The sequence below is a fragment of the Zalophus californianus genome, chromosome 15, assembly GCF_009762305.2.
Source record: "Zalophus californianus isolate mZalCal1 chromosome 15, mZalCal1.pri.v2, whole genome shotgun sequence".
NCBI classification, from domain to species: Eukaryota; Metazoa; Chordata; class Mammalia; order Carnivora; family Otariidae; genus Zalophus; species Zalophus californianus.
Window position 1 is genome coordinate 22314137 of NC_045609.1, and position 19567 is coordinate 22333703.

The window sequence follows — 19567 nt, forward strand, 5'->3', positions numbered from 1 at the left end:
TGGCACAGAACAGTCTTCTTCCCTAGAGCACTTCTCTGGGGTAGTCAGTTTTTATTTAAAATGTGAATTTGGGATTTTAAAAGTAAATTTTAAAAGTTCTTAGGTTCAGGCAGAGATTTCAGAACCCCCTACCTCCAATGTGAATCCCAAATATTCTCTGTCACCTAGGAGCATAAAATTGTTAAGGCCATGTGTTCATACCAAAAATAGTGCCAGATGACAGATGCTGCTCCCTGTGTAAAAGGGTACTAAACACTTAAATGCATGTGATGTACTAGCTCCCTTCTTTATCCTAATCTGGGTCTTTTTTTTTTTTTTTTTTTTTTAATGGAACACTTCACCAATTTGTGTCATCCTTCGGCAGGGACTAGGCTAATCTTCTCTGTATCATTCCAATTTTACCAACTGTGCTGCCCAAGTGAGCACCTAATCTGAGCCTTCTAATAGTATTTTGTAGAGTTCACGGTAATCAGTCTTTGTCCTACATCCCATTAAGGGTGGTGCAAAGAGAAGCCCTCATTAGGGGACTCTTCTTATCATTTCTATTTTACTCTTATTTTCTTAAAAACTTAAAGAATGATGTTCAAGCACAGACATCTCTCTTAAGGTTATGGTGGAGGGCAATGAGAGAGAGTTTTTGATACTCTTATTATTTAAAGAATAATTTAGATCTCTTTTTTTCCCTCTCCTGGAATTGTGAATTTTGTGTTTTAAAAAACAACTAAAATTCTGATGTGAAATATTTTAAACTTTAAAAATGTAAAATTTTGTTTTTAATTTTTAAATAAGTAGAATTTTTAAATAAATAGAATTTTAAATAAAAAGTTTAAAAAGTAAGATAAAAACAAAGTATATATATGTGTGGGTGAAATGTGCTCCTTTAGCCCAGCCGGAAAATTATCCACTTAGAAAAACATAAATATACAGTAGCTTTAAGTATTAGAAGTGAAAATAATGGAATCTGAATGTAAATGTAGTATCAGTGTTGTGATGCGATATTTGAGAGCAGTAAGTTTTAATTGTGCCAATACTGGAAGGGGAAAAACCCGACCCATGGCGAACAGATTTCCGACGACCAGAAACAGTAGGACGACGCTCTCCTGCGATGAAAGAAAGCGCCTGCGCTCAGACTCAGTTGGCGCCCGCCCTCCTGCTTTTTGTCCATCCGCCGTTTCCACTCTCTTTCGCGCTTCAGCCACCCGGGAAGCCCAGCCCCAAGCGTCGCTGGGCTCCGATTGGCTCCTTTGAAAGTCTACGGACTACCTGATTGGTGGGCCTCGGGCCCTTCAGCGCGGTGAGTTTGAAACAGCTCGCACTTAGCTTCAAAGCTGGCTCTCGGAAGTTGAGGCAAGAGCGACGCCGCCGCTTTCGTCGCGGGATAATAAGCCGGGTAGAGTTGCTGAGGTCAGGGTCATGCCTACGGGGCGTCTACTCGGCGGGGGCCGGCTCGGAGACCCCGGAGAAGGAGTATGGAGGAACCGGGTGGTATTAGGAGGCCGGACTGGGCAGCAGGGGTCTGCGCGGGGCCGGGCAGGGCCTCTGGAGGCTAGGCCGCGCCTTCACTCGGGCCCCGGGGGCCTGGGCGTGTGAGCGACGCCGGGGCCCGGCTTTCCAGGAAGGCTCGCGGGAGCCCAGACTCGGCGGGCATACCGTGGGGAGGGCAGGGGCTGCCCTGGCCTCGGAGTTGCAGTCTGGGGTCGCGGTGGGCAGTTCTCGCGAAGAGGCCGCCGACCTGGCTGAGGAGATTTTCGGGTCCTGCGTGAAGCCAAACCCTTGCACTGGTTCGACGACGCGGATTTCCAGGCTCCGTCCTAGGCGCTGCGGTTCCGGCCTGTCCCGCGTGCGCTCTGCTCTAGCCTGCGGGGGTGGAAAGCCAGACCGCACCTGGGTCAGGTACCCACGCCGGCTCCCAAAGCCGGGCTGTCCCGGAACACCGATCGGATTAACTGACTGGGCCTTCTCGGACTTCCCTCCGTGCCCAAGGCCCTTGTGCTCCCAGAGCTTTTAAGAACACCTGGCCAAGGATAGAACCGGAGGGAATTTAGATTTTTTCGTTTTTATTTTATGCTTGGTGACTGTTAAATACTATGCAAGGTGGAAAGCTAAGAAATGCCGAGAGATACATATATGTGTGTTTTAGTATCACTTAATTTTTGTTTAATACTAGGGTTACCAGTGTGCACGTCTTGCTTCCTTTAAAGACCTGGAGGTCTCTAGATAGGAGATGAAGCTGTTGGTGTTTTACATACAGCTGCTAGTAGTACAGAGCCTCAGAAGGCATTCAAAAGGCATTTTAAAGCTTCATCCTTTATTTTAATTGTTAGAACAGGAAAATGGAGAGAGGGTAATGAAACCCAGCTTTGAAATTTATTGTTCAGAGTGAGCTCAACAATTTTGTTCTTTAGGCATAGTAAATCTGGATATTGTAGAAAAAGGTGATTATCCTAATTACTGCCGTTTTGAAAAATTAAAAAATATTTAAGATTGGCACTCATGGCCAGTGTAGTGCAATTTTGTTCATTTAAAAAGATTTGTCTCTACTTCTGGAATGATTTTGAAGATGACTGTGAGCAATAGAACTTAAGTGTCAATTAGTGACCTTCATATATGATCTTAGTGATGAGTGTGTTAGAAAATCAAAGTAATTATGCTTGGGCTTCTGAAGATGTTTCAATGGCAAACTTCTCAGCTGAGGAAGTCGTGAATGTCTCCTTGTCAGCATTTCAACTGACAGTTGAGCAATCTTGCTAGTGGGTGAGCAGTGTGGCCACCTTAGCTCTCTCTTTGTGTCTTTAAATATTTTTCCTTTTGAATTTTCTCCAAAAAAAAAAAAAAAGTAAAGTACAATTGAGTCAAATAAAATTATTTGTGGAAGTGTTTGGGTATAACTAACACACGTTGGTGCTCCTTAGAAGTGTTACATAAAGAAAACATAACTTCTGGTTTTTGTTTGGAAGGGATAGATAAAGTTGATAGCTGAATTTGAGGGTTAATTTGACTGGAAGAAGCTAAATATTACACTGGTTAAGATATACAAATCCAGTGTTTTAAGAGCTAACAGATGGAAAAATCTTATTGCAGAAGTCCTTACCTTTATGAGTGTTGTTTTAACATAACTAATATTTATGGAAAATTAATACTGCACTAGACACGAAAATGCTTTACATATTGTATCTCATTAAAAACTTCAAACCCCCTTTTGAGTTAGTGGCATGAGACCAAATTAGCTTTTCCTCTCATTTTAGGATCTACCAAATCTGCTGATTAACTATGGAAGATTATACCAAAATAGAGAAAATTGGAGAAGGTGAGTGGTTTTAATAATAAAGTTTTTAAAAAATGATTTAGTAATGCTATAAATCTGGGGCATGAAGACATGTAAATATTTATTAAAATACAATCTTTAAGGTATCCTGTGCTAATGTGCGTTAATTATATGTTCTTTACATGGTAACTTGTAAAATGTTCAGATTTTAAGAAAATTGAAATTATTCTGATATGATTCCCTGTCTACCCTCTCCATCCCCCTAATAGTCTTACATTTTAAAATACTAAACACTTAAAACAATATTTGTATTCTGAGAAGACTACTGATATCTTGTATGTGTGTTGGCGGGGAGAGGTTAGGGCAGTAGAATTATGTTAAGTTTAGTAGTGTACTTTTAGTCTCATACAATTATTTTTAAGATCAGTATTTTTACCTAAACTTTGTAAATTAGTACAGTAGATTATTAAACCAATTTAAGTAAATTTTCGATTTAGTTTCCTTGGATTTAAATGACCTGTTATGTGTACATGTTTAAGCAAATCTAAAACAAATAACTCTTGTATATAATCATTCATTTCCTTTCTGTAGTACTTAAAGTTTTTAAAGAATGTTTATGTGACACAAATGGAAGAGTAAAAATATCCCTTTGCCTTTTTTTCCAACAGAATATCTTAAGTTTCTATTAAGTTGGTATTTACATTCTACACTCTAGGAACAAATGGTACAACTTGTACAAAGTAATTTGCTATTAGAGTCCAATTTTTATAGGTTCTGTTTGAGGAACATTTCCAACTAGTATATTTTTAGTGTGTTCCAAAACCGTATTTGTATAAGGAATACTACTAAAACTCCAGGGGCGGAGTACTGGAAAGAATTTAGTGAGATAGTAATGATAAGTTTAGGTGGTGATTGGTTTAGAGAGCTATTCTTTTTCTTAACTTACAAATATTATATGATATTTTTAAAAATCACTTAAATACTTTGTTATACCTGCTCAACTAAGCTAATTTTGTTTCTGAGTTGAAAATAAGAAAATATCTACTGTCTTCTGCTTTGAGTTTTTCTTAATCCTCAGAGAATTAAATGAGTGCTGATTTTTAGTTTGGAACAAAAAGTTATTCTTAAAGTGTAAATGTGTTTTTCTTTAAAACTCTGGAACTCCTGACATGCAGGAGACTACAGATTTGACTCTTGAGAAAAGGTACTCTAATTGAAATACAAGCAGTAAAGAGTATAATTTCAAATGTAGTCTTAGTTTCTTGAGTTAAAAGATTCCATTCTACTACATGATGTCCTCATATTCCCTATTCACTGACCCCTGGGCTTTTGGCAATGGCTGTTCTTTCACTTTGAAAGCCACTCTCTGCTGCCTTCACTTTCATCTCATTGTTCTAGTCCAAGTGCGTTTTGTAGTTCCCTTTTTGTTATCCTTAATATCCTTTTTCTTTACTGCATTGTAAGTAAGCTTTATGAAGTTTGGGATTTCGTCTTGTTCATAAGTGTTTGAACAGGGCTTGGCAGTAGTGTCTAGCACTATTGGAGATACTAAAATATTTGATAATAACATTATCTATTTTTCTTGATGTGTTTTCCTCTGTTTCTTTTTCTGACTTGTATTGTCTTCACTACTCCAGTGCCTGGCTGTTTTGGATTTTGTGGTGGACATGTTTTTGAAAAAATAAATTGTATGAATAATTTAAGGCCTAGATGATACCTTTCACACAGTATTTTCTTTTGGTTTGCCAGATACCTGGTCAAATTCTACCAGCATTAAAGTACCAATTTGAAAAGTTAAATTTCTTTCCCTCAACTTTATTATATTTCCAAACATAGAGAAGTTGAAAGATAAATTCAATGAACCTGTAATACCTTTTGCCAAGATGTTAATTTTGTCACATTTACTTTATTATCTGTGTGTGTTTTTAGCATTTTGTTTTTCTTTTCACCCATGTAAAGTAAGTTGTAGAGATGTGCTTTACTGCTAAATACTAATGTATGTATCTTCTGAAGAACTAGCCAATGTCATGCATTTCATTTGGTGACTAATGTCTCCTTAATCTTTTTCTAATTTAGAATAGTCATCCTGACTTTCCCACCTTGACACTTGAGTTTTTTGACAACTTGATTCATTTCTTAAATACATCTAGTCTTTGCTTGTTTTAGTTATTACAAAGGTGTTCTCTGGCTTCTTCTGAATTACAAGGATCTGAGTGTTGTCACATCTGTTATAAGAAAATGTCTTTTTGGATCATAGAGAGTAGCTATATCCATGATGTGGGACCTAACGTGGCCTTTATTCACTCAATAAACATTTGATTAAAGTTTTTGTGCTTACCAGTTAGAGTCTCCAGAACCTGACCATAACTAACATTATTTTTTTAATTTAATAATGTGTAGTTCAGGTGGTTGGGTGGCTCATTTGGTTAAGCATCTGCCTTTGGCTCAGGTCACGATCCTATGAGTCCCACATCTGGCTTCCTGCTCAGCAGGGAGCCTGCTTTTCCCTCTCCCTCTGCCTGCCGCTCCCCCTGCTTGTGCTCTCTGTCAAATAAATAAAATCTTTTTAGAAAATATAATTGTAGTTCATTTCAGAGTATATATTATGCATTTCATAAATAATTTTTGGTGCTTAACCAGCAGAATCATTCTGCTTTGTTTAACTAGAGCTCTGTACTAGTAGTTATAAGAGTGGTAATGGTTCATAGAGTCAGAAGAGAGACATAGAGCACTTGTGATGTCTAAAATTGAATAAATACTAAGAGTTAGATATAAGTTAGTTAATTGTTGTGAGTAAATTTTAGGCCCAGATGAGATTGTACAGGAGAGAGAGGAATAGTAGGGGAAAAAATTAGTTCTGAATTTACCATTAACTGCTTCTTATGCAATTGACGAATCTTGAATTTGCTTTAACTGTGCCAGGTAATTGTGCTACTGACTTACCTACTTTTGTGTTTTTTGATGCAAGAATAATTCATATCCAAAAAATGGACAGACTTCAATTGAACAGAAGGTTATTTTTAAGGATGGTTGTGAAGATCAATAAAATCAGGGTTTTTTAAAATCTGGAATAACTTTGGTTATCCAAAAGTCACACTTAACCCAGATTTAGTCAAAATAATGTAAAATTTTAGGCTCTTAGGTCAATTATGTCTTTAAAATCATACCAGTATTTAGAAAGGCAGATAATTGTGTAGAATTTCTCTGTTTAAAACAAAATTAGAACAAAGTTTATGTAACATCACCAAACCATCCTTAATATTCTAATTAAGCCAGGAGATAATTTGATAGTAGTTCTTAGCCTTTTTTGAAATATTGCTACCTTTGGAGAAACTAATAAAAGCTATAGAATAGATCTCCTTAGAAAAATGCACTCTAATCGCTTTTGAAGTTAAACCGTTGTACAGAAAAATAGCAGGTTATTCAAAATTTTATGTATCAAATTCAAGATCTCCTATATTTTCCAACCTGAATTTAAAATTTTTATTTATCTGTTAAGATTTTATTTAGTTTTTAAGTAGGCTCCACACCCAACATGGGGCTTAACCTCACAACCCTGAGATCAAGGTCATGCTCTGCCTACTGAGCCAGCTAGGCACCCCTCCAACCACAGTTTTAAAAAGCACTTATCTCGGGGCACCTGGGTGGCTTAGTCATTAAGCATCTGCCTTTGGCTTAGGTCATGATCCCACGGTCCTGGGATCGAGCCCCGCATTGGGCTCCCTGCTCGGCGGGAAACCTGCTTGTTCATTCCTTATCTCACTGTGTCTCTCTCTGTCAAATAAATAAGTAAAAATCTTTAAAAAAAAAAAAAAAGGAGCACTTATCTGGGACTAAATGTATCCTGTATATGAATTTTTTTAAATTTAAGATTTATGCATATTTATTTATGGGGGGGCGAGAGTGAGCATACAAGCGGGGGGGTGGCAGGCAGAAGGAGAAGCAGGCTCCCCGCTGAGCCAGGAGCCCAGTGCTGAACTTGATCGCAGGGTCCTGGGGTCATGACCTAAGCCAAAGACAGACCTAAGCCGACTGAGTCACCCAGGCATCCCATTGTATATGAACTTTTTAAACTAGTTCCTCTCCCTTACATTGCCGCTTCTGCTCTCTGTATCCACCCTCCTCCTGCCCAAGATTTCTTATACTGACATTGTTGCTCATTATCTGAAGCTTATATATCAGAATCTGTGTTCGTGTTAACTTCCAAATGGGTGTGAGGCTTTCATATCAAATAGTAGATATTTTGAACTTTATTAAATTTACTAAATATTTCCCAAATATTTAGTAAAATATTTTAGCTTCATTTTTTCTATTTGAAATGCATAAAGCACTCTACAGTTTTCTGAAAGTGTCACAGTGACTCCTATTAATAATTCCTCAGCCCAAATCATCTTCACCCTATATTTTATGCCTGCTTTACTGTTGGGTGGGATATTTGAAAGGAGATAAATCTCAATCGGCAAAGGATCCATTTTCTTTTCTTCTCTAAAATGTGCTGGGAAATTATTGGTAATTTAAATGTATGGGAAAATTGTGACAACTACATGAATTTTATTTCTAAACTATAGACATGATAGCTTGTAGTTAGCCTCAGTTTCTTTTTGGAAGTGATGAGGGTATAATTATGAGTAAGACACTTCCTATCTGGTCACAGTAGACATTTCTGTCGTGTGACACTTAATGGGATTAGTTATTTTTTAAAACCTTAGTTTGTGGAGGGTTTCATACAGTAGACATTTACTTTGTCTATTTCAGGTACCTATGGAGTTGTGTATAAGGGTAGACACAAAACTACAGGTCAAGTGGTAGCCATGAAGAAAATCAGACTAGAAAGTGAAGAGGAAGGGGTTCCTAGTACTGCAATTCGGGAAATTTCTCTATTAAAAGAGCTTCGTCATCCAAATATAGTCAGGTATGGTATATCTGAATTTAAACCATTTTCCGCATACTATTTCAAATGTGAATTTCAATGTGGAAATTTTTACATTTGCCTAATATCTGGTCTAACTTTGCTGAGCGGAATAGAACCCTACTATTTTTGTTAAGTGGGAATGCCGGGCATAGGAAGAATAGGCTTACAGCAGGAACAGAGTTAGAGGAGCTTGGTAATAAGAGATTAGTATTGGGGGCTGGAAAATCAAGGTAAACTGGCCAAGGGAGAAAAGGAAATCCTTTTTCATAGACCTTTATCACCTATACCAGTCTGAGCTTTGGTCCTTGAAGACCCCTTAGTCAGAGGCCTAAGACAGGTAGCTAGGTCAGATGAAAAAAAATTTTTTAAGTATTTGGATTGGTGTTTTTGTTTCCTAATAGTCCAAGTTAGGGTTTAATTGCATTTTTCTGGGGCTGGAAATAGTGAGCAACTGTTAAGGCTTCCTAGTAAATTTTAAAATTAATTTCTATAATTTACTTCATTGAAAAGACAAGCTCTGAGCAACAGTCAACCTAAAAATGTTCTAAATGTCTTTTTTTTTTTTTAAGAAATGTTCTTTTGAAATATAAGTGGTATAATAGTTAGCACCTTCAGCATAATATGACTTAATTTTCATTTGCTGCCCTGAATGTTCTTTCTCAAATTCTAGTTTAGTACTAAGGTTTTCACTACTAGGGAAGCTACCATCTTTTCTTTCCCAAAACTGTATTTTTTGTTATAGAAAATTTCTTATAGTCTCACTTTCTGTGATAGCCATTGTTAAATTTACAGAAGTTTTATTTTGTGAGAGGTCAAAAGTGTTTGGTAGATTTTTTTTTTCACATGATTATTTTATTCTCTAGTCTTCAAGATGTGCTTATGCAAGATTCCAGGTTATATCTCATCTTTGAATTCCTTTCCATGGATCTCAAGAAATACTTAGATTCCATCCCTCCTGGTCAGTTCATGGATTCTTCACTTGTTAAGGTAAGAAGCTTATTTAATTTTATTAGTATTTATCCACTTACTAAATTTATTAGTGTTTATCTTACTTAATTTTATTAGTATTTATCCTCTGAGTGTAAAGAGTCTACTCTAGAAGTTCTGTATTTTGGGGGAATATGCTTAGAAAAAATGTTAGTAGAACAGGAAGAAAAGAATATTTTTCTTCCACAGTGTATAGATTAAAGTTACCCTTTTTATTAGTAGATAGTGCTTCCAGTTATAAAGTGAAAAGCAGTGCCTGGGATAACATAAAACCATTAAGTATGTATTCTATTGTTGGAAACTAGGATATTTTGGTCTTTGTTTGTCAGTCAGCTCTGTGTAAAACAATGTAACAAGCTTGGTAAGGGTAATGACAGCAAGTGGTTTTATTTTATTCTGGTTTTGAATGTTTTAATTTATTGTTGACATTATATTTCAGTTAAATTATAAATGTATAATTTTTTTTTAAAGCATTGTAGTCCATAAAGTAGATGTGTCTTTCTTTTAAACTGTACCAATACCAAACCACTCCTCGGGTAGGTAGCCATTGTTAGTTCTTTAGTAGTCTTACAGATGCTTGTATGTCAGCTTTGTATATACATATACGCTGGTTTACAGAACTGTAAAACCCTTTTTCTGTGAGACATTCAGCATAGGTTTGCCCATCTATCTAAATGTTTGATCTAATTATTTATTTTTAAAGATTTTATTTATTTATTTGAGAGTGAGAATGAGCATGGGGTAGGGGCAGAGGGAGAGGGAGAAGCAGACTCCTTGCTGAGCAGGGGACCCCCCCCCCCAAGGCAGGGCTCAATCCCAGGACCCTGAGATCATGATTTGAGCCCTGAGCCAAAGGCAGACGTTTAACCGACTGAGTCACCCAGGCACCCCTGATCTCATTATTTAAACCAATTCCATACTGATAGGCATTGAAGTTGTATTCCAGCTCTGTGATTTATGCTCTCATGAACCATGCCCTAGTGAATCCTTATTTTTATTTGTGGTCATTTGCAACTTTATAGAATAAATTCTATTTTTTTTTTAGATTTTATTTATTTGATAGAGTACCAGCGAGTGCACGAGAGTTGTGGGGAGGAGCAGAGGGAAAGGGACAAGCAGACTCCATGCTGTATGCGGAGCTGGACTTGGGGCTCAGTCTCACAACCCTGAGATCTTGACCTGAGCTGCAACCAAGAGTTGGATGCTTAACTGACTGAGCCACCCAGGTGCCCCTAGAATAAATTTATAGCTTTAATCAGTGAGTTGAAGATGTTTATTTACTTTTAAAATCTTGATAATGCCAGTTGCCCTCCAAACAATAGTAGCGCTTTACTCATCGTGGTGCGTGACAGTTATTTTTTTTAGCACCTACTTCTATCAATCTTGTAAATATTTTATCAGTCCATTATGTGAAAAAAGCATATTATCATTTTGTATCTCATTTAATCATTTTTCATTTTTAGCTATTTATAAACAGCGTATACATAATTCTTTTTTAAAAATATTATTTTAAGTAATCTCTACTCCCAATGTGGGGCTCAGACTCAGGAGTCGCACTCTGTTCTGACTGGGCCAGCCAGACGCCCCTGTCAATACAGTCTTTTTTTTTGTTTTTCTAACAATTGATTTTATGTATTATTTGTAATTTTGAACTTTATAAGTCAATACTATTACTATATGTACTTTATATTTCTGTAATACGCATGTTGCTTCAAATGACAATTACATTGTCTTGGCAACACCTGTCTTATACAATATTTTTCTGTGAACTAATAAATAGCATGTTATGATAATTGTCTTTATTTAAATATGTAATCATAATATCCTGTTTGTTATTTCTTTTGGAATCTGTGACTAGTGTTTCCAAAGAAGAAATTAATATGTAATGATAAGAAATAGAAATGGACCAACCTTATTCAAAATAAAAAAAGTTGCTATAAATATATAGACTAAAGTTTAAAAAACTGTCTGTGGGGCGCCCCGGTGGCTCAGTTGGTTAAGCATCTGCCTTCGGCTCTGGGTCCTGGGATTGAGCCGTGTCCAGCTCCCTGCTCAGTGGGGAGTCGGCTGCTCCTTCTCCGTCTGCCCCTCCCCCTCCACTTGTGCTCTGTCTCTCACTTTCTCTCTCTCTCTCAAGTAAATAAGTAAAATCTTTAAAAAACTGTACAGAACTTAAGAATTGGGTACAAAAAATAGTAGAAGACTAAATGAGTTCATATGGATATGGATGTGTCCATAAGGAAAATATCTTTGTCTCAAGTATACAAACATGATACTGTATATCAACGGGCTTCCTACCCCCAAATGCTCCTTGTTAGTCTCAAATGCCTGAAAGCTTTTGTGGTCGTTAAATTATTTCCCTGCATTATAATTTCTTATATCTTAGAAACAAACCCACCAAGATTATTTAGAAAGTCATTATGTGGGACAGTTAAGTTTCTAACTAACTTCCTTCTTCCAGAGTTATTTGTACCAAATCCTACAAGGGATTGTGTTTTGCCACTCCAGAAGAGTTCTGCACAGAGACTTAAAACCTCAAAATCTATTGATTGATGACAAAGGAACAATTAAACTGGCTGATTTTGGCCTTGCCAGAGCTTTTGGAATACCTATTAGAGTATACACACATGAGGTATGTAGAATAGTGTTTTTTGGTGCTTTTGAGTATGTGTGATTGCTGGTTTGTTTTCTGTATTTGTTCATTAAGTCAAACACTCAATAAGAAAGATTTCTATCCTGCCAGCATGAGTTTATTGCCTCTCAGCTCCAAACTCACTCTTCATTGCATGCTATGTGAAAATCTAACTGGGACCTTTAAATATTCTTTCTTTGCCCACAAGCGTGATGGCTGTAGCTGGTGTGGGAGAGGCATTGCCGGAAGAAGGGGTTTTCTTTGCTAAGAAGAGTTTTAAGAGTTATATAAGAGTTCTAAGAGTTATTCCTTATTAGTCTCTTTTTCTAACCCTCTTTTATTTAATAATCCTTCTTAGTAAACTTTCCCCAAGCAAATCACCGTGTAGTTTCTGTCTCCTAATTGGATCCTCTCTGGTACACAATCAAATTGGTAAAAGAGAGGTTTTGTTGCTTACGGGTTACTGTTTCAGATTTATTTAGAAACTCCTGAATATAATTAAGTTTTATCCATGTTCCACAGATGACTTGGCATTTCATTTGTTACTTCCAGAGGGAAAGGGAGTGTTGACTTCTATAGTAAAGGACTTCTGGAAGATGGTTTTCTGTGGCATTGTCTATCCCTGAGCCCAAAGACTATCTCCAAATCAGGACTTAAACATTGTTCATTTGGTTAGATGTATTGGCTTATTTTCATCATTTTTCCTATGGCTGTATAAAAAAGTAAAGATTATTTGGTTCCCATTGGCTTAAACAGTTGCTACTGACCTCATTAAGTTAGAGATGATATTTTTACCATCGTGATAAATTATAGATACTAAAATAGTACATCAGCTCTAGACCACTAATAAACTTATTTGACTTACTCATGTTTTTAGCATATAAGCAGTGTATGTACATGCATTGTACAGTGTCACGCCCAAATCCATTATCAGTGGCTTTTTTTTTTTTTTTAAAGTGAACACTGTCTTGACTATTTTGATTCTTGGACTTTAATGATTTGAAAAGCAAGAAAAGAGCTGGTATGCTTTTATCTGATGTTTGTTTTTTTTAACCCCCTCGTGAATAGAACTTACAGAGAGAACTTACAAGTGAAATTCTTATTTTCCATTTATTATTTTGTGTATAGTTAGTTGACGTTCAAGCAATATTATCAGAGGCAACCATGGAACCTTTTAAAAGACAGTCTTACTGAAATATAAAAGTGTATATTTAGTAATTTAATGCACTGCATTTATTCAGTGTAAAAATTTGCTTTGTAATAGGTGGTAACACTCTGGTATAGATCGCCAGAAGTATTGCTGGGGTCAGCTCGCTACTCAACTCCAGTTGACATTTGGAGTATAGGCACCATATTTGCAGAATTAGCAACCAAGAAACCACTTTTCCATGGGGATTCAGAAATCGATCAACTCTTCAGAATTTTCAGGTATTTTTGTCTTTTTAAGAACTTTAAAATTTCAAGTGAAATAATAATGAAGGCAACATGTATGTAATACTAAGATTATGCTTTAACTAATAATTTCTTGTTTTGCTCTACCCTTTTAGAGCTTTGGGCACTCCCAATAATGAAGTGTGGCCAGAAGTGGAATCTTTACAGGACTATAAGAATACATTTCCCAAGTGGAAACCAGGAAGCCTGGCATCCCATGTTAAAAACTTGGATGAAAATGGCTTGGATCTGCTCTCGGTAAGGAGACCCTTGACTTCAGCATTTTTGATTCTGAATGTGCTCGATTCATTTCCTTTACCTGGGAAATAAACCAACATATATTGAGCTACGCACATAACTGTTATGCCTGTTATGTTTATTTTATAACTAGCTCCATTTTAGATACCAAGAAACACGAGTGGTTTTGAGAGGAGGTTTTAGCATTAGTTGTTTGTTTGAGTTTTTAAGTAGCTACAGATGCTCTGTGAAGGAGAGGCCAGGGTTAATATGCCTTAATTGTTTTTAAGTAGCTGGTTCGTAGTAGCCTTCCTTTCTAACTTTTTATCTTGGTGTTTACAACTTTTTAGTTTATCTGAGACAGGTGTTTTCCTTATTGCTTGATGTTTTTAGTTATTGAAGCCTTTTACTGCATGAACTCATGAGTTTCTCACTTTGTGCCTCATTTGTATATCAGAAAGGTTAGTAGAAGGACTAACGTAGTTCTTCAAAATCTTTCCCCTTTACTACATTGCCATTCCCAAGTAATAGTTGTTTTCTTTAAAAGCAAGACAAAAAAATCTGTTAGGATAAAATATAAATTGTCCTAGGTAGGCCTTTAAGAAGGTAGGCTTTAAGAAAATTGTTTTAGAACAGTATTTAAATATTGAGCTTTTAGATGGAACTAATTTTTATGAATCTTAGCTAATGTAATGACAGAAGAAAAGAAGGTTTGTGTAGGTTACTGAACAAAAAATATATATATATTGCTCTATTATCCTGTAAACCTTCTAATTGGTCTTTGGGCTCCTTTCAGAATTTATAAATCATGCTACCAAATTCAGCTCGGATTTCCAAATTGCTTGCAGTGAAGTCCAAAGTCCTTTATCTGTCATTCAGATATTTTATATATCAGTTGTTGATTTGACTTAGAAAGTCTTCTTTATCCTGGGCCCAATCTGTCTTTTTAATGTCTGTAATTCTTGAACACAAAGAACACAAAGAATTTCACTTCAACAAAAATCAAATACTGTAAATCATGGTTCCTTAGTCTAGCTGGTATTGACCTCTTGGACTGGATCATGTTTTGATACTAGGGGCTGTCCTGTACATTGCAAGATATTTAACAGCATCCCAGTTCTCTGTCCCATAGCTACCAGGATCATATTCCTCTCTCACTTGTGACAACCCAAAATGTCTCCAGACACTGTCAAATGTCCCCGGACAGGCAAAGTCTCACCCAGATGAGAACCACTGCTGTAAATCCTCAGACTTGGTTTTAGATTTAAACTTCTCAGGTCTGAGAACTTGGGCAAGTTACTTAACCCTTGAGCCTCAGTGTCCTCATTGTAAAATGGGACCAGTACTTAGCTTTTGTGGTGAGGATTAAGTAACATTATATGTGCCAAGCACTTAATATAGTGCTTGTTACATGATAAGAGGTCAGGGTTACTAGATAGTAAAAGTATATCTAGTCTGCTTATTGATTTGGTTTTCTTTAAGATTAATGTTTAAGATAAAATTTAAGATCAATATTAAACTTTATACAGTCTTTTCTGGTGGTGTGTAAATTAAAACTTTAATACTAGATTGATTATAATTCATTTACTGACTCATTTTAACTATGTTTATAACACATTGTACTCTGGTTTTGTTTTTATTTGGAACTTGCTGGAAGCTACATTAGAAACCACTATAGTTAATTGCCACCATTTCAACAATGTTATAAATAACTCAGATGGCCATTTAATTCTCAAAGTAAATATAATTAACTAGATATCTTTCTTAAATTTATGTCCTGGTTTTAAAGCTATCTCTGAATGCTTGTGTCTTAAAGCATGATTTATAGCAAAAAGGGGTTATTGAGATATCTATAATTTAAGGAATAAGTTATTTTAGAGCTAGAGGGTGAAGTATGGAGGATGAGGCATTTATGTGGTTTGGTATTGAACTAATGGAAATGTTCATTTAGTTGTTTTTTTATTAAAATTATTAACTTATGGCTTATTGGTAGAGAAATTAAGGCTTTATGGAAATTTTTTTTATGGTTCATTTCTTAAATAAATAACTACTTTTTTTTTCTTTTTATCTCCCCCCCCCCCCCCAGAAAATGTTAGTCTATGATCCTGCCAAACGAATTTCTGGCAAAATGGCACTGAATCATCCATATTTTAATGATTTGGACAATCAGATTAAGAAGATATAGCTTTCTGACAAAGAGTTTCCACGTATCAAGAACAGATAGTTATATTTTTACTGCTAACTTTGTCTGTTTTTGTTTTGTGTATTTTTCTTTTCTTTGTTGTAAACTTAAGCTGTACTTCATCTTCTGATTTCAAAAGTGTAACTTAAAAATGTAAATATTGTTCTATATGAATTTAAATATAATTCTGTATATGTTTATAGATCTCACCGTAACAACTATTTTTTTTTTTTTAAGATTTTATTTATTTATTTGACAGAGAGAGACACAACGAGAGAGGGAACACAAGCAGGGGGAGTGGGAGAGGGAGAAGCAGGCTTCCCATGGAGCAGGGAGCCCGATGTGGGACTCGATCCCAGGCCCCTGGGATCATGACCTGAGCTGAAGGCAGACGCTTAACGACTGAGCCACCCAGGCACCCCTGCAACAACTATTTGTTACCATAATAAAACTATAAATCTAGTTTTGATGTCAGGAATTGCAAAAACTTTGAGTTAGTTTAAATTATCGCAAACCTTAGAGTCTGGTTTTCCTGTAGTTGGAACCACTAAAATTTAGGAACGTGTGCTAAGTTCAAAGTTCATAAAGCTTTGAAGTGTTTTGATACTCTGAGTGTTTGAATTTTGTCAGTTTCTTGCCAATTGGTAACTGTTCAACCTGCCTGAAGATGAGTTTTTCCTGCTGGTATTTCAATTTGTGACCTAAATGTTAAAGCATTCAGAATGAGAAAACTATCCAGATTTGAGAAATGATGCTAAATTTATAGAGGTTTTCAGTAACTTATAAAACTAACATTAGAGCATGCCAAAGTTTTCTAAGTTTTACAGTCAGAGATCAAGGGCTGCTCACAGCAGGGAAGAAGAGTTTAGAAAATTTATGAACTAGCCTATTTTTAGGTAGGTTATGAAAGTTATTTGTCTAAGTGAATTCTTATGCCTTGGTCAGAGGTAATAACTAGAAAAAGGAGTTGCTCATCTTGGCTTTCAAGTCTGACTTAAAATCTATTTGCAAATTTTGACATAATTTTGCCTTTTAGCAGCCTTAGAAGGTTCTAATATACAAGTACTTAGCTAAAATCACTAGCTTTAGGAATTGTTAAATTAATAATGCTGTTTGTTGTGATTCCTATCTATAAGGAGCCTAATTTAAATTATTTGTTATAGGCAAGAGAAATTTATAAGAAGTTTTATCCTTTCTAGTGTACATCTATCTGTCATCTAACTATAACCATCTATTTTTCTTTCCAGTTACCTAAGGCTGGAATGGGCATTCCTGTGTTATTGGTTGCATATGGAATGTGTGATCTACTTAATCTATATTGTCTTGGAATTTTTGCACTCTGTAGGAGAAAGTGTGGTTATTTTCTTTGGCAATGGGATTTGTAAGATGAGAGGTTTGGTGGCCTTGTTCTAGGTCCTTTGGTAGAAGCCAGCCTGCAGTAAGAGAATGCAGAACCTAGAGATGGAAGTTGTTTGGGGTCACATTGTAAAGAGTTACGATTTCATGGTGGGAATTTGATAAATGAAAGGTCACACAAAAGATTTAATTGAGATGGTGAAATGACATACCTATAGACTTGAGTTTTCTTACCTATAAAGTGTTGAACTGGCTCTGTTTTTCAGATTGTGGATTGCAATCCTATAGTGGTTCAGGACCAGTCTTAATCATGACCCTCCCCAATGTAGACTAGAAACTCAGGGTATCTTCTACAATTATTCCTTGGTACTTTGGTTTCAGTGATGTATAGATACATGAGGGTTACAAATGTTTGGGGCTTTGTGGATTTGGAAGAAGTAGCATGCAACCTCACTGTGATTGCTCCATGAAAGTCAGTAAGTCGTCAGTTTAGAACATACTTTGTGGACCAGGGAAATGAGATGGTAGAACAGTGCGATCAACTGCTATAATGAGCATCTTACTTATTTGTGGAATCCGACGGAAGTGTTTATGTCAGCTTCAGTGGCTGGGTGAAAAGCTACTGAATTGGGTCCTCCCTCATCTCATGCATATTTTTTAATTGGCTTGTGCTATGGTACTTCTGATTAATTTTAAAATGGAATGTGTCTCTGGGCCAGTAGTTCTTAAATCTGTTGTACACTAGAAACACCTGAGACTAATTCTAGTCCTACCATGAACAATTCTGAAGTTGAAAACTGGGAAATGTATCCCAGAAACTTTTTTTTTCAGAAATTCCCCGAGCTGATTCTGATGGCAGTTATCAGTTGGTGGGGAGTTTAACGAATTTGGACCTACATCTAGTTTTAGTTGTCTTAAAACTTCATGGCATCATGCAGTATCTTTAACTTGTTCTATTTCTGTTTCAGTCTATACTCTTTAGTGAGGGGAGATGGCTATATATTTTGTCACCAGTGTAAGATTTTCATATACTTGAGTATAGCACTGTGACAATTGTGGTATGTTAACATCGTCCCTAGTCTTTACAGGAGGGTGTTTTTTGTTTGTTTTTTTTTTTTTTAGTTTTTTAAGTTTAAATATATAAGCAGTTAATACAGAGGTTAATACATAATGTACAATAAAATCTTGGGGACATGCATATATAAATTTAATGTTTTGGGAAAAATGATAGTATTTTAGAGTTGAGTTAATAAGATGGCCCAATAAGAGGTCTTTTGGGGACTTGGATCAACAGGCTTAAATAATTGTTAATTAGCAAAATAATTTTTAACTTGAAAATTCTGTTGGATGGAACAAACTTTTTATATTGGTACCTTTAGCAAACTGTACTTTATAATAGGGTTAACTTCAGGCCCATCTCTTTTAAGTAATTGCCACATTCAAACTGGACGCATTGGGGCTCCATAGGACCATAGAGACATTTTGCAGGTGAATGGAACAGAGACAACTGGGAATATGTGTGGAGTGAAGAGAGTAGTGGGCATTGTTTAAATAGGTTTGGGCCAAAATGGATAGAGTATTGAATGACTAAAGGGAAGGATGGAGGGATAAAAAGTAAAAGACCTTGAAGAGGGAGAAGTATTTCTGACTTAAAAGTAGCATCTAAAAGAAGGCAAAGTTGGGGTAGTAATGGTATTGGCAAGCATTGTAATTTTAGTTCATTTGGTGAAGTTTAATGAGGTATTTGGAAGCAAAAGTAGATCTTTTAATCCTGTGCCTTAGTGTAAATTTCAACTTTTTAAGATCTCTTAAAAACTTCAGAAGAGGGGCGCCTGCGTGGCTCAGTTGATTAAGCGTCTGCCTTCAGCTCAGGTTGTGATCTCAGGGTTCTGGGATTGAGCGCTGCGTCAGGCTCCCTGCTCATTGGGGAGTCTGCTTCCCCCACTATCTGCTCCTCTCCCCACTTGTGTTCTTTCTCTCTCTCTCAAATAAAATCTTAAAAAAAAAAAACAACTTCGGGGACGCCTGGGTGGCTCAGTTAAGCGTCTGCCTTCAGCTCAGGTCATGATCCCTTTCTCTCTGACAAATAAAAATCTTTTTAAAAAACCCCCACAAAACTTCAGAAGAAATGTATTGCGAGTCATACAGTTGGTTGTTGAAGAGGAGAAAAGGTATCAATAGTAATATTCCTTCAGAATGCTGAAGGTCTGCTTTAGCAATTTGCATTAGGATCTCCTGGAGAGCTTGTTAAAACCGATTTCTGGTCTATGCCCAGGTTTCAGCAGGTTTTGTGTGGCAATGAATATGCTTTCTTAACAAGTTCCCAGGTGATGATGCTGATGGTCGTCCAGGGACCACAGTTGGAGAATCACTAATGGCTAGTACTCAGAATTCAAAGAACTGAAGAGAAGCCACCCATTTGGCCCATGTGTTGGGTTTGTAGAGGGAAGTACAGGAGGTGCAGAAGGAGAAATGTACCTAAAGCCAGGCATACATTTAAAGGTCAAACTGGAATTTGAACCTAAACCTTCCATTGTCATTGTTGAGAAAAGTGAATGCTGTGAT

The 19567-nt window shown here is 36.4% G+C and overlaps 1 protein-coding gene and 1 non-coding gene across 4 annotated transcripts; one reads left to right on the top strand and one right to left on the bottom strand.

Annotated features, from left to right (window-relative positions):
- Positions 1-321: 321 nt before the first annotated feature.
- On the bottom strand, positions 322-426 carry LOC113923969. The gene has a single exon (XR_003520477.1). It is a non-coding gene; the product is annotated as a U6 spliceosomal RNA (small nuclear RNA).
- Positions 427-1167: 741 nt separating this feature from the next.
- Positions 1168-15977, top strand: CDK1 (cyclin dependent kinase 1). 3 transcript variants are annotated; one of them, XM_027597110.2, is made up of 8 exons: positions 1168-1294; positions 3246-3307; positions 8021-8177; positions 9041-9164; positions 11626-11796; positions 13061-13224; positions 13344-13485; positions 15551-15977. In XM_027597110.2, the coding sequence occupies exons 2-8, from the start codon at positions 3271-3273 to the stop codon at positions 15647-15649; spliced, it is 894 nt and encodes a 297-aa protein (XP_027452911.1). In that variant the 5' UTR covers positions 1168-1294; positions 3246-3270; the 3' UTR covers positions 15650-15977. The 3 variants fall into 3 exon arrangements, with proteins under 3 accessions (XP_027452911.1, XP_027452909.1, XP_027452912.1); XM_027597108.2 differs by lacking the exon at positions 1168-1294 and adding an exon at positions 1306-1404; XM_027597111.2 differs by lacking the exon at positions 1168-1294 and adding an exon at positions 1337-1390.
- Positions 15978-19567: the final 3590 nt, after the last annotated feature.